Genomic DNA, 14,892 nt, shown 5'->3' on the forward strand with positions numbered 1-14,892 from the left:
TCGAATCGATTTTGATATCAAACAAACAAGAAAAGTGTAAAGAACTTATCTACGTATCTTGCATTACAAACAAAAAAAAGGATTTTCGCCCTAAGATTATTGGTTGACCAAGTTACCAAGCAATGAAAAAAATCCATGTTAGTATCTGGATAATAAAGATCAGTTAAGAACGTGGATTAAATGGAACGAGATGAGGAAGGTTATTATGATCACCCAAATGAGGACTACACAAAAATGATGAAATAGCATCCCATGTACATTTGTTTATTTAGTATTATTCAGTTTATTCACTGTATTTGTCAATGATTCTGTGTTATTCAACTCATTTTATTTACAATGTAAATTAACAATTTATTACATTTAAAATGTAGTCACATTTTGTTAACATAATACAGAAGTTTTTGTCAGCAGAAATCATATTAAATAAAACTTCTATATATAACATTTTACACAATTTATTGTACAGATTGTCGATTCACCGATATCGCGCATCACTAAAAGGCCTGAAAAAACAAACTGTCAATGTGTCATTGACACTGACACGGGACACAGGAAAATCAAGTTTGATCAGCGAAATATTTTTTTTAGTCATCAATTTAAAGTTCTGCAGTATATACGTGTCGGTAATTAATTGAAATTGCCTTGAAACATCGTGTGCGCATCCAATTTCCTAGTACGAGTGGTGATAAGTGATTAATCTTTAGATTAAGTAACATACTATCACAGCAAACTAATTAATTTCGCAATGGTTATAGAGAAAATTTGCTGCTTAGGGGCGGGCTACGTCGGCGGCCCTACATGCAGTGTTATAGCGCTGAAATGCCCGAATATCAAGGTAACTGTTTGTGACAAAAGCGAAGAGAGAATACGCCAGTGGAATTCTGAAAAACTGCCGATTTACGAGCCTGGATTAGACGACGTGGTGAGACAATGTCGCGGAAGAAACCTATTCTTTTCTACGGATATAGTGAACAGTATTCAAGAGGCCGATCTGATATTTATTTCCGTGAACACGCCGACGAAAACGATAGGAAACGGCAAGGGTAGGGCGGCCGATTTGAAATTTGTCGAAGGCGCTGCTAGAATGATAGCTGATATAGCTACGAGCAACAAAATTGTCGTTGAGAAAAGCACTGTGCCGGTGAAAGCTGCGGAAATAATAATGAAAATACTTCGTGCTAATACAGGGCCGGGAGTGCAGTATCAGATTTTGTCTAATCCGGAGTTTTTGGCGGAAGGAACAGCTATTGTTGATCTGGTGGAGGCAGAGAGGGTGCTGATTGGTGGCGAGGACACACCGGAGGGCCAGAGAGCTATTCAGGAGCTGTGCTGGGTCTACGAACACTGGATACCGGCAAAGAATATAATAAAAACAAATACTTGGAGTTCCGAGTTGTCCAAATTAGCCGCGAATGCCTTTTTGGCACAGCGGATCTCGAGCATTAACTCCTTGTCGGCTGTGTGTGAAGGTACCGGTGCTGATGTCTCTGAAGTAGCCCGCGCTATTGGCCGAGACTCCCGTATTGGCCCGAAATTCCTTGAAGCCTCAATTGGCTTTGGAGGCAGCTGCTTCCAGAAAGACATCTTAAATCTCATCTATTTATGTGAAAGCTTACATTTGCCAGAAGTAGCAGCTTATTGGCAACAAGTTGTAAACTTGAATGAGTATCAGAAGACCAGGTTTACTCGCAAAGTCATTGAAGCATTATTCAACACTGTCAGTGATAAAAAGATAGCCATACTCGGCTTTTCGTTCAAGAAAAACACAGGTGATACCCGTGAATCGCCTGCGATTTGCGTATCCAGCACTTTATTAGACGAAGGTGCTAAACTACACATATACGATCCAAAAGTTGAGTATGAACAGATCATGTATGAGCTAACAAACCCGTACGCAACATCGGATCCGGAGAAAGTGAAACGGAATGTTGAAATCCATGATTCTGCGTACTCAGCTGTAGCTGGGGCTCATGCAATTGTTTTGTGTACGGAATGGGACGAGTTTAAGGAGTTGGATTATAAGAGAATATACGATGTGATGATGAAGCCGGCTTATATGTTTGATGGAAGGAAGATATTGGACCACGACAAGCTTCTGAGCATCGGTTTCCACGTGCAGACAATAGGAAAGAAATTGGGAAGGGCTAGCAGTATTAGAGCGCAAGGGAGTCAGACCATGCCCTAGGGTTTAGGTGAGTGTAACTAGATTTAAACTTATGTAAAATAAATTGCCGTGTGGTTCCCGACACCAATACAATAATGAATAGGACCACTCCATCTGTTTTCCATGGATGTCGTAAAAGGCGACTAAGGGATAGGCTTACAAACTTGGGATTCTTTTTTAGGCGATGGGCCAGCAACCTGTCACTAGTTGAATCTCAATTCTATCATTAAGCCAAATAGCTGAACGTGGCCATTTAGTCTTTCAAGACTGCTGGCTCTGTCTATCCCGCAAGGGATATAGACGTGACCATATGTATGTATGTAAAATAAATTATAGCTAACAGTAGGTAACGTGGTGAATCCGGGCGCCGCAGTCCCCTTGGATGTCTCGATAGTAATATCAATTATAGATCATCTGGATCTGAAATTAATATTAAGATACGTGTGATCTGATAAGATATTTTATTAAACGCGCCGATGTGATAAACATAACACAAATGTAGCCGTTTTATATCCGGCACTTAAGAATAGGATCACTTCATTTCTTTATGGATGTAGTAAAAGACGATTAAGGTAAAGGCTAACAAAGTTGGGCTTTAGAATAGGACCACTCCGTATCTTTCCGCATGGATGTCGTAAAAGGCGATTAAGGGAAAGGCTTACAAACTTGGGATTCTTTAATTTTTTTTTGTTTGTTGATTTGTTTGTTTGTTTGACCGCGGCACCGCGCTAATCTCAGTAACTACTGGTTCGATTTGAAGAATTCTTTTTGTGTGGAATAGACCATTTATCGAGGAAGGCTTTACGCTATATAACATCACGCTGCAATTATTAGGAGCGAAGAAATAATGGAGAATGTGAAAAAAAAAATCGGGAAAAAATTATTCATCCTTCAGGGCTTCAATGATGCCTAAAGTAATTATTCCACGCGGACGAAGTCGCGGGCACAGCTAGTATAAAATATGTAGATATAAATGTATGTTATGTTTAATGTAAGTACATAATTACATGTGATAGAAAACGTGATAATTAATTACGTGTTATAGATTATATTTTAAAAGATAAAAATATTTAATCTTCCAATTATCCTAATGCTTGAATTCCATGATTAGATTTTCCTAAGTCATATTATAATCCGTGCCGTGTGGTTCCCGGCAGCTATAGAAAAAAAAAAGATTAGGATCACCCCATATCTTTCCCATAGATGTCGTAAAATCGTAGAGTCAGTTTTTACACGAAGCGACTCCCGTCTGACCTCCGCAACCTTTGCAGGTAAACTTTGGTTCATGGTAACACATCTAGCTGTCTGAATGTGCAGGTTTCCTCACGATGTTTTCCCTCACCGTAAGAGCATCGGTTAGTATTCAAACTAATGTACATAACTTGGTCTATAATACAGCGACATACACATCGAAGATCCTGTTCAATACTAAAACTTTAAGATTGTAATCACTACATAGTATAAAACAAAGTCGCTATTTTAGTCTGTTTGTCTGTATGCTTAAATCTTTAAAATTACGCAACGGATTTTGATGCGGTTTTTTGTAACAGGTAGAGTGATTCAAGAGGAACGTTTTTATGTATTTTATTAATAACATTTATAATTTTGCACCCGTACGAAGCCGGGACGGGTCGCTAGTATGTCATAATTTAACCAAACATCATTTTAATGTACCTTGACCTCGAACATTTTGGACGCTATACAAAAAGAGGAAGGTCGACCGTGACTTCACGTGATGTGGTTGCACAAATCAACACACATTCGATAAATATGATCGTGATGCGATAATCAAAATATTCTTTTAAGGTTTTTTTGTTTTTTTAATTTAAACAACCCAAGCTAATAAAAGCGTAGTAAAAACGGAGAGAATAATAAATAAATATAAACGGTTTGTCCCGTTACACAAATTAACTTATTACTTGGTACATGATATAACAGCGCGCAAGATTTGAAATTTGTGCCGTGTGGTTCCCGGCACCAAAAGATAAAAATAGTAGGACCACTCCATATCTTTCCCATGGGCGGTATCCCATCCCATCCCATGGTATCGTAAAAGGCGACTAAGGGATAGGCTTATATACTTGAGATTCTTCATTTAGGCGATGCGCTAGCAATCTGTCACTATTTGAAACTCAATTCTATCATTAAACCAAATAGCTGTTGGCTTTGGTCTTACATTTATCTATACTATACTAACAATATAAAGCTGAAGAGTCTGTTTGTTTGAACGCTCTAATCTCAGGAAGTACTGGTTATATTTGAAAAATTATTTTTGCGTTGAATAGACCATTTATCGAGGAAGGCTTTTTATTTAAATTATCTAGTTCCTTTTTTTGCCGGTTGACTGGAATCCCGTTAATGGGATAAGTCCGCGATTGCAAATGATTAATTTATTTTTTTATAACTACATATGTACTACTTCTTGTAACTGTTTTATTCAAACAAACAAACATTTCTGACATTAATAATGTAACAAAACAATGTAAATATTATGACTACGATGAAAACTGGGATTGCCGATGACGCAAACAATGATACAGTATTGCATAATAACTTGACACATACATACATACATATGATCACGTCTATATCCCTTGCGGGGCAGACAGAGCCAACAGTCTTGAAAAGACTGAATGGCCACGTTCAGCTGTTTGGCCCAATGATAGAATTGTGATTCAAATAGTGACAGGTTGCTAGCCCATCGTCTAAAAAAGAATACCAAGTTTGTAAGCCTATCCCTTAGTCGCCTTTTACGACATCCATGGGAAAGAGATGGAGTGGTCCTATTCTTTTTTGTATTGGTGCCGGGAACCACACGGCACATTTTTCATTTAGATACATACATATAATGTAGTATTCTAGTGACTGTATGTACTATAAAACAAAAAAAGTGCTTTAATTGATTAATAAAGCTGTGTTTATCAACATTTCCTGCTGATAAGGAGTACATAGATGCGAGTTTACGTTGCTAGTTTTATCAAAACGTCATAACAATATTGCGTTTATAACACGTGTGCTGCTAAGTGGTAAAAAAAAATAATAATAAAAAAATAATTGAGCAGAAAACTTTAGCTTTGAATATACAATACAAAAAAAATATTACATATTTTTTTTTACATAGGAGTTGATGAAGTCACACACATAGTTTTGACATAATATTGAATAATCTTTGAGAAGAAGCCACAACGAAGAAAAAAAACAAGATTGTTTCCCGCCATAGTTTTTTTTTTTTAATATTTTTACTGGAGTACATATACAGAACATAATTTAGGAACGCTTTTTTTATATGTGTGTGTGTGTGTCATTATAAAAGCTTGACCATATTTTAATTACTTTTTTTTTTCTGTTTCAGGTTCCGTCAAAGAAGATGCAGTTTCAATTTCAATAACACTTTAAATCACTACCATCTCAGCTGTATTGAGTGCATTGCTAAATATAAGCAGGACATACATACATATAGTCACGTCCATATCCCTTGCGGGGTAGACAGAGCCAATATTCTTGAAAACTGATAGGCCGTGTTCAGCTTTTTGTCTTGATGATAGAATGTTGATGAAAGAAATTTGATGATAGAAATATTTGCAAGACATGTCCGAAAAATTCCATCCTGACGGGTTAGTAAATAGATGGCTAATAAACTTGGGATTATTCTTGTAAAGAATAGAATAGATTTATTTTTGACTTATTGACGTCACATCACTTAAATCTAATTATAACTACTGCCGCGTCCAAAGCGCATGTGTAGAAGAAGTAGTGGAAAAAACTACACTGTACCATTTTCACCGGACGTCAATTTATAAATACAGATCTCTTAAATCTAAATCGTGGACGAATGCACATTGTCTACATTAAAAACATGAATGAATGTAAAAATAAGAATGCGATCGGCCAGCAACCTATCACAAAAAGGTGGTTCTCAGTTTGACCTGTATGTATGTATGTTTGTTCGCCAATATCTCGCGTTCGGCTGAACGTTTCTCGCGTTTCGCTTGACGTTTCTCGCGTTTAGCTGGACGTTTCTCGTGTTTGGCTGAACGTTTCTCGCCATTAGTTTTTGATGCGGTTTTCAGGAAAGTGTTTGTGTGCACTTAGAAAAGTTTTTAGTTAATTAACCGACGTCAAAAAAGGAGGATATCGATTGGAGGTTCTCGTTTTGAAAAAGTTATTTTTACAACTGAGATGTTAATGGTATCTTATATTGTAATATATTTTTGTATGCCTTTAACTGTAAGGATAAGGACGTATTATTTTTAGAATAATTATGTTAGTGACACAGTTAGAATGATGATCATTGTATAAAATACATATCTTTTTTTGAATTTGTGGAAAAAAAAATCATTTATTTAAGAAAAAATATGACGTCGCTTGAATGACTTTTCTCATTCCATCTCTTTCAAATTGAGCTGATTAGAAAGAGATTATTACTCTTTGTGTTCTCCTCCGTTTTAGTAACATTTGTATTACATCAAAGGTCAATCTAGGTTATTTCTTTTTTTTTTAATGATTATAGAGTTTGTATACGAGATTGTGTGTTCATCTTTGAAGTGTGCTAATATGAACTGAATACTGTGTGGATGGCCCGTGTAAATAGGGCCAATCCTGCGGGGAGCGTAACCGAAAAAAGAAAGAAGTGTGAGAAAAAGAAATGGAAAAATATGATATAACTCAAGGCTAGACGACCGTATAACTAGGCAGTTTAAAGGTACTCACCAAAATCCACCGTGCAGAAGAAATCCTCGCAGCGAGGGTTCTGGGAGGCTTCCAAGTTATGCCGGCCGGCTATTGTGAAGTCCTTGAATAACACTGATAATGAAAAGAAGGGTCTTATCGGTCCAACCACTGTGTCATTAAATATGGATTTGAATTTATTTTCATTTACCTTGTAAGAGTGCTGTATTTTATTTTTAAATTGCGTATTTGTCACAAAGTATATTTTAATTATTTCTTATTTCAACTTGACCGGTTTTTAACATTGTTTAAGTTATTTTTAATTACCCCGTGGTGTAGTTGTTGGCACGCCCACTCTCGCGCGGGATGATCTGGGTTTAAATTTAGTTTAGTTATATAATTTGTTATAAAAAAAAAATTGTGCACTAAGTCGCAGAATATTCGGACACAGTACGCTCATTTATTAGCGAGATTTCGTCTGAATACGCTTGGACTCCTTTTTTAAATTTATTTATGTACACATAATTATATACAGGAGTATTTAATACAGTAATTCTAGTACAGAGTTGATACTTATTTCAATAGAAATCTCTTCCAGTAGACCCGTGAGAGGAGAGATGAATTTTGGAGCGGTATGGCGTGTGCATAAATATCGTTTAACATATTTAACTTAACATACATGCTAACACTTACATAATTAACCATGGAATAATAAAATAAATGACAATAATAAACTTTTTATTTTTGTTGAATAAAACGGTAAACTTTTGACTCCCTATTTTTTTTTTCTAATTATTTGGAACAAGAATCAGATTTTAAATTCCCCCTTTTAATATGCAACGCGATTTATCAGACACCCTGTATATGTAGAGGAAGCGACGGAACGAACAATAACTAATAATATGACAGAGTATGCTTACCTTACCCATGGTGGCATGGAAAAGGCGTCGGATAAATGCTTCACAAAATTTTCATATACAGAATAATTGTACATTTTAATACAGTTCTTCGTATACTTTTATTTACTATACCATGGATCGCATGTTAATATTGTGGATTCATTTAAATTTACTTAATTGTCATTGTCAAAATTAATCAAAAGATGTTAAAAGCTGGTCGACCTGTAAACTGAAAGAGAATCTTGTGGCTCAATATTATTTTTCTTAGATTTACATTTATTTTTTGTAATCTGTTCGAATTTAAATTTTCCTATTTAGCGTTAAGTAATTATGTATGTACGAGATATACTTAGTTTTATTTTATTTTAATCGACTGCCTACCTTTGTAGGTACAAGAATTATAAATTGCAATAAGTATTCATCATTTTTAAATAGTAAATTGCATTATAAATGTAACTAAATTAAAAAAAAGAAATATCTTTTTAAAGTATTATTATTAATTTGTAGCCTAAAGGAGAAAACTATGATAAAAAATCCATTAAAAACTAATAAAAGAAGCCTTTTTTACACATTTCTTTTTATATTGTACTAAAAAAATGTAACTGCATTTAATTTTTTTCCGAGACGATACAAAATTGTAATGTACAATCCCGCACATTCATAATATGTTGATTTTATTTAACATTTCAAACAAAACGTGCAATCTAAATGAATTGGCCGTCACTGCCATTAATGTAGTTAGTATTATTTTAATTGCAAAATGTATTACTTATGGTTTAAGATTAAATATATATTTATTTTAAAAAATTGTTTTATTTTGATAAAAGGAAATTGCGGTAGGTAGGTACAGTGGTCAAAGGTTTCCGAATTGTAAGCAAAATGTTTAAGATTCAAATCTTGAATTCAAAACGTATCATAAATATTATCCCTTATATTATCTATTAAAAAATAATAATGGAATGGTGACAAGTTTTTTGCTAAAACATACATACATATAATTACGTCTTTATCCTTATGGGGTACACAGTCTTGAAAAATTGAAAGGCTTACCTGTATGGCTTAATGTGCCCGGCGCTGGGGGCACGACAACTAATATTAAGTGTGGCGGTTAAAGGGTTAATAACAGAATTGAGATTCAAATAGTTACAGGTTGCTAGCCCATCGCCTACAAGAAGAATCCAAAGTTTATTAGGGGTTTCCTTAATCGCCTTTGAAAGATATGTGATTTGAGGAACGGCTAGCATTTTTTTTTACTATTAGTACCTATTAGTAGTAGAACCTTGGTAATTATTTCTGAATTCACGAAAACGCTTACCTAACCTGATATTATCACGAATTTACAAACAAACTTTGTTTCCGCGTTTACATGATTTTTTTGAATCGGTAGCCTTGCACCTTTGATAAATAACCTAAGCATTGCACGAATTTATGTGTAATTATACAAAAAGCCTGCTACTAAATTTGGCTTACAGAATAACTACTTTGTATAATAGGTATTTACAGAAAAGGAGACCGTTTTAATCCGCACTACGACGCCATTTTATTCGTCGCGCGAAATAGGTAGGTACTATCGGTATCCCGTTTCCACGTCATAATAAAAACAAAACAGAGATAACGTTTCGCGCGATGAAAACGGCTTCGCGCATACAATGTTTCGGGGCCTATAGTCTTCTTCCTCCTGGTTTTAGTCCCGGTTGCATCATCACCCCTCTGGAGAGGAGCCCGGGGAATGCCTTTGACCATGGATCCTGGATTGGGTGAGTCAGGTTTTTACACGAAGCGACTCCCGTCTGACCTCCGCAATCATTGCAGGTAAACCTGACCAATATTAGATCGATCAATAATTACACATTCAGTTGCCTGAATGTGCAGGTTATCTCACGATTTTTTCTCTTACCGTAAGAGCATTGGTTAGTACATAACTTTGAAAATAGTCATTGGTATTTGTTTATTTATTAAACTCTTATCTTGAAGTGCCTAAGAACTTACGGTTCCTGTCACGGCTATATTTAAATTAAACACTTTAAACCATGGTGATACATACATACACACACACACATATTCAACTTTTTAGTTTGATGATAGAATTGTGATTCAAATAGTGACAGGTTGCTAGTCTATCGCCTAAAAGAATCCCAAGTATATAAGCATATTCCTTAATCGCCTTTAACGATATCATGGGAAAGAGTGATCCTATTTTTTATTTTTATTGGTGCCGTCAACCACACGGCACCGTGGTGATGGTGTGCAGTGTTCCATTCACAAAATGTTGGTAACGTCTGATGTGCGGTATTTTTTATAGCCCATACTCTCAGTGCACACGTGTTCGAGACATAACAAGTTTGCATCTTTTTTTTTTATTTATATTCCTGGAATAACATACGTCGGGCTATTACAAATACTTACAATATTCTTCAAGATATTATCAAATAATACTTACATATATTAATGGATGCGAAAAGGTGACGTGTTGTTCCCGGCACCAATAAAAAAAGAATAGGACCGCTCCTTCTCGTTCCCATGGATCGTTGTAAAAGGCGACTAAAGGATAGGCTTATATACTTGGGATTCTTTGTTTAGGCGAAAGGCTAGCAACCTATCACTATTTGAATCTCAATTCTATCATTTACAGCTGAACGTGGCCAATCTGTATTGTCAAGTCTGTTGGCTCTGTTTACCCCGCAAGGGATATAGACGTGATAATATGTATGTTGTATTTTTGTAAAGAATAAACTAAAAAACGACTGGACTGATTTTCACAAAATTTGGCAAAGATAATAAATAGTCCGTCGTGAGTGACAGAGGCTACTTTTTTCCGAAATTTCCCACGGGAGCGAAACCCCGCGCAATTGAACCACTATACATACATACATACATAGAATCACGCCTCTTGCCACGATCTGCATACTTCCTTCGCTTCATCCACATTCATAACTCTCTTCATGCAAGCTCGGCGGTTTCGGGTACTCTTGACCTAACCCTTTACCAGGACGTCCTTAATTTGATCAAGATACGTTGGTCTAGGTCTTCCCACTCCGACCTTTCCTTCCACACTCTCCTTGTAAATCTGCTTAGTCAACCTGCTTTCATTCATCCTCTCCACATGACCGAACCATCTTAACATACCCTTTTCTATTCCTGTAACTACATTTTCTTTCACATCACAACATTCCCTTATCACGCTGTTCCTTATCCGGTCACTCAGTTTCACACCCACTGAGAATTTGAATTGCAAAACTAATTTAAAGCACTATAATTTTATCAATTAAAAAAAAAAAAAACAACAATTTGAAAATGCTAATTTTTTTATTAAAAATTACTTATCATAAACATGGCATACATAAAAATTACTATGTATAAAAAATAATAGTTATTAATATACAAAAAAACACATACATAACTTAAAACTATGCCTCTATCACAAAATAATTAGTTTGATTTGTTTAAAATGTTTAGACTGCGCGATTTTTTATTTTAAATTAATTAGATCACATTCTAATTACATACGTATAATGACGTTTTTTATCCATAACGGGGTCGACAGAACCTACAGTCTCGCAAATATTGAGAGGCCACGTTCAGCTGTATGGCTTTATTACGGAATTGAGATTCTAATAGTGACAGGTTGCTAGTCCATCGTCTAAAAGAATATCAAGTTAGACCACTGAGTTGACCACAAAAATAAAAATAAAAAAAGGAGTAAAAATTTCATGTTACTCCATAAAATTTTGTGATTACTTTACACTAGTTACAAATATAAGCTAAAACCATACATAATTATTATTTATCTGTGGTATAATAAATATTGTAATAAAAAAAAATATCTCTTTAAATAAATCAGTGCAGTCTAAACATTTACGACAAAAAACTAATCAATAATATTAAAAAAAATAATTAAATGCGTTCACGTGTGACCGGTTGAGTATTAATTAAATTAATTCACATAAATTACAAATACATACATACATTTCGGCGTTTTTTGGAATTATTGTTTAGTCGTGTAAACGCAGATTAGCGCATTAGGTACTTTTTTATGCAATTATACAGAATAACAGATACAATATCGAGCACTCGCTGACCTGACCTGCAATAAAAAAGTCAAGTCCACGTACGTTCACCATTAAAAATTTTTTTTGACAAATTACATAAATAATTACCAGCTTAAAATTAAATTTCTTCTTCGTCAAATTGTACACGTTTAAGTTTGAAGGAGCTGACATTTCAGCTCAATGGAAAAAATGAAAGGTTTAAACTTGTGTCATATTTTATTTGCAAGAGGTCATAAAACCTTTCTACGAATTTAAACAAAAGGTTATAAAAAATATTAATAATTGAGAACACAAAAATGACTGAATTATTCTTGCAAGAATCTCTCTTTAATTTAATTATGTGTACGTTAATTACCGTTTTGTTTATGCAATTATATTTTTTTGACGACTACACGATGTGATGAAATGCTAATAAAATCAATTAAAAAAATTAACACAGCTGTTATATAACAAAATGGCTGCCCTAATAAAATTAAGCTATCAAATAATTTGGCGACATAAGCACGTATGATATGTTTCTTAAAATACTAAATTATATTTTCTATTTAACATTTAAATATGGCGTTATTTGAAAATAAACAATTTTATACAAAAAGCGAAGTAAATTTTACATTTATGGTGGGAAAAAACTGTTTTAGTTTTTTTTTTCGAGTAGTTTCGCGCTAAAAATACTAACGTTCAACTTCGTTTTAGGCGACAGGCAAAGATAATCACTTACGAGTAGTATGCCAAATCATGAAGATATTTCGCGCAAAATTGTGACGTGTGCTTTTTTTTAAGTAGGCAAAGATATTTGCGCGCATTTATCTAAATCAAATAGACCAACCCTGTCTACGAAATTACGATTAAACATCCTTAGAGGTTAAGGTTAAATAATTTTATAATCTTACATACAGTCTAATAATTTTCCATACATTTTATTACCCTCATACGGTTACCTTTCGTTTTTTTTTTCCTTTTAATAGACAATTTCTACGTATACATACTTTTCATTTAATGTGCCCTAATTTTTTTTACAACATAATAATATTTTTCTTTTCATGGTCTGATTTAAAAAAATAAAAGAAATATGTATGTAAAATCATGTCTTCGTACTTAGGTACCTTAATAAACACCCCAAAACAATATTAAATAAAATAAATTCACTAAAAAGGGATTTTAAAACAAAACTAAGACATACTTTTTAAATATAAATCTGACCATAACATCCATAGGTACATATAATATATATAATACTCGCCAAAGTTTAAATAAATTAGACTTACAAATCAAAATAAATTATTAATCTTTACATTACGCTACTACGGAATTAAGACAATTTAAAATAATTTGGAAAATTAATTAAACCAACATAACAGTACAGTCAACAACAACAGCATATTAACCCACCCAAATCCATTGAAAATTCGTTTCTTTTACCAAGTTAGTTATATTACGGCTGACTGTACTTGGGCGTTACCATTTTTACAAACATTTCCACACGACTGGACTTATATAAATGACACAATAATCACTTATGTGATAAAAACATGGATTGTGTATTATTCGACTCTCAAATAAAATATACCAGCAGGGTCTAGCTGGACATATGTCTAAAAAAAAAATCACTCGTATCCGAACTTTGTACACCGTAGGCCTATTAATTTTAAATAACCTTTAATTATATACATACCAAAAGTACTTCAAATATAAAAAAAAAACAAAAAATGGCACATGATAAATCGTCTTGCAAAAAAAAAATACAATGGTATAAAAAAAAATATAGACGCGTCCAGTTTAAAATTGTTAAATATTTTTACACCCTCATCATCATACTACCTCCGTAGATTTTACATGACGAGAATGCAGCTAGTACAAATGTCTTATTTATGTAACCATAAATGTAAAACCGTGGTGCATATTAGATAAGTGCCGTGCGGTTCCCGGCACCAATAAAAAAAAAAAAGAATAGGACCACTCCATCCCGTTCCCATGGATGTCGTAAAATGCGACTAAGGGATAGGCTTATAAACTCGGGATTCTTCTTTTAGACGATGGGCTAGCAACCTGTCACTATTGGAATCTCAATTCTATCATTGAACTAGGCAGCTGAACGTGGCCTTTCGGTATTTTCAAGACTGTTGGCTCTGTCTACCCCGCAAGGGATATAGACGTGATTATGTGTATGAAACACACAAACAAAGAGATGGAGTGGTCCTATTCTTTTTTGTATTGGTGCCGGGAACCACACGGCACCTTAATAAAAGAATTGAGATACAAATAGTGACAGACAGGTTGTTAGCCTGTCGCCTAAAAGAAGAATTCCAAGTTTATAAGCCTATCCCTTAGTCGCCTTTTACGACATCCATGGGAAAGAGATGGAGTGGTCCTATTCTTTTTCCTATTTGTATCCGGGAACCACACGGCACTAATTTTTAGTCGGCCTTTTTGGCGGGAGGATCCCAAACGTCAATATTTTTCCAAAATATATTTTTGATTGATAAATTAATGTGGATCTGTAAATGTGTTCTGTTAGTAGCCTCAAGAATAAACATACGTATTGTTGTAAATTTCATTAATAAAAGTGGTAACACATTTTGTGTTTCTTTTTTATTGTTGGCATTACTGCCAATTAAAAAAAAACGCCCTTCGTCAGATTTTTTTTTTATCATTAAATATAGAAATTTGCTACATAAAGTTGTGTTTGCGTATGGTCCTTCGAGCCGGATATGAACCAGGGACGTGTAAAAGGCGCGTGTAACTTGTCTATGGCCTTAATTTATCAATAGACAAAGATACATACAGTCCGTTCCATAGATTTCTATCATTCTCCTAACCTGTCAGTTATACAATTCACGAAGACATTTTTTAAGCATTTAGCAATTACTAGCTGTGCCCGCGACTTCGTCCGCGTGAAATAGTTATTTTGGGCATCATTGAAGCCCTCAAGGATGAATAATTTTCCCCGCCCACATTTACCATTATTTCTTCGCTCCTAATAGTTGCAGCGTGATACTATATAGCCTAAAGCCTTCCTCGATAAATGGTCTATTCAACACAAAAATAATTTTTCAATTTGAACCACTTGTTCCTGAGATTAGCACGTCCAAACAAACAAACAAACTCTTCAGCT

At 34.5% G+C, this 14,892-nt stretch overlaps 1 protein-coding gene and 1 long non-coding RNA gene across 2 annotated transcripts; one reads left to right on the top strand and one right to left on the bottom strand.

The window, feature by feature from the left end:
• The first annotated feature begins 539 nt into the window (after window positions 1-539).
• Window positions 540-8,538, top strand: LOC106138608 (UDP-glucose 6-dehydrogenase). Its single transcript, XM_013339807.2, has 2 exons — window positions 540-2,192; window positions 5,517-8,538. Exon 1 carries the CDS (start codon window positions 746-748, stop codon window positions 2,183-2,185), a length of 1,440 nt encoding a protein of 479 aa, XP_013195261.2. The 5' UTR covers window positions 540-745; the 3' UTR covers window positions 2,186-2,192; window positions 5,517-8,538.
• Window positions 8,539-12,344: 3,806 nt separating this feature from the next.
• LOC132903863 (uncharacterized) lies at window positions 12,345-14,455 on the bottom strand. Its single transcript, XR_009657505.1, has 2 exons — window positions 14,189-14,455; window positions 12,345-14,015 (listed from the first exon to the last, which is right to left on the bottom strand). It is a non-coding gene; the product is annotated as an uncharacterized LOC132903863 (long non-coding RNA).
• Between the last annotated feature and the right edge of the window lie 437 nt (window positions 14,456-14,892).

This window comes from Amyelois transitella, chromosome 31, assembly GCF_032362555.1.
Source record: "Amyelois transitella isolate CPQ chromosome 31, ilAmyTran1.1, whole genome shotgun sequence".
NCBI classification, from domain to species: Eukaryota; Metazoa; Arthropoda; class Insecta; order Lepidoptera; family Pyralidae; genus Amyelois; species Amyelois transitella.

Bases quoted from the DNA above. Each gene is read 5' to 3' on its own strand.
- LOC106138608 (XM_013339807.2), top strand. From the start codon at position 746: ATGGTTATAGAGAAAATTTGCTGCTTAGGGGCGGGCTACGTCGGCGGC.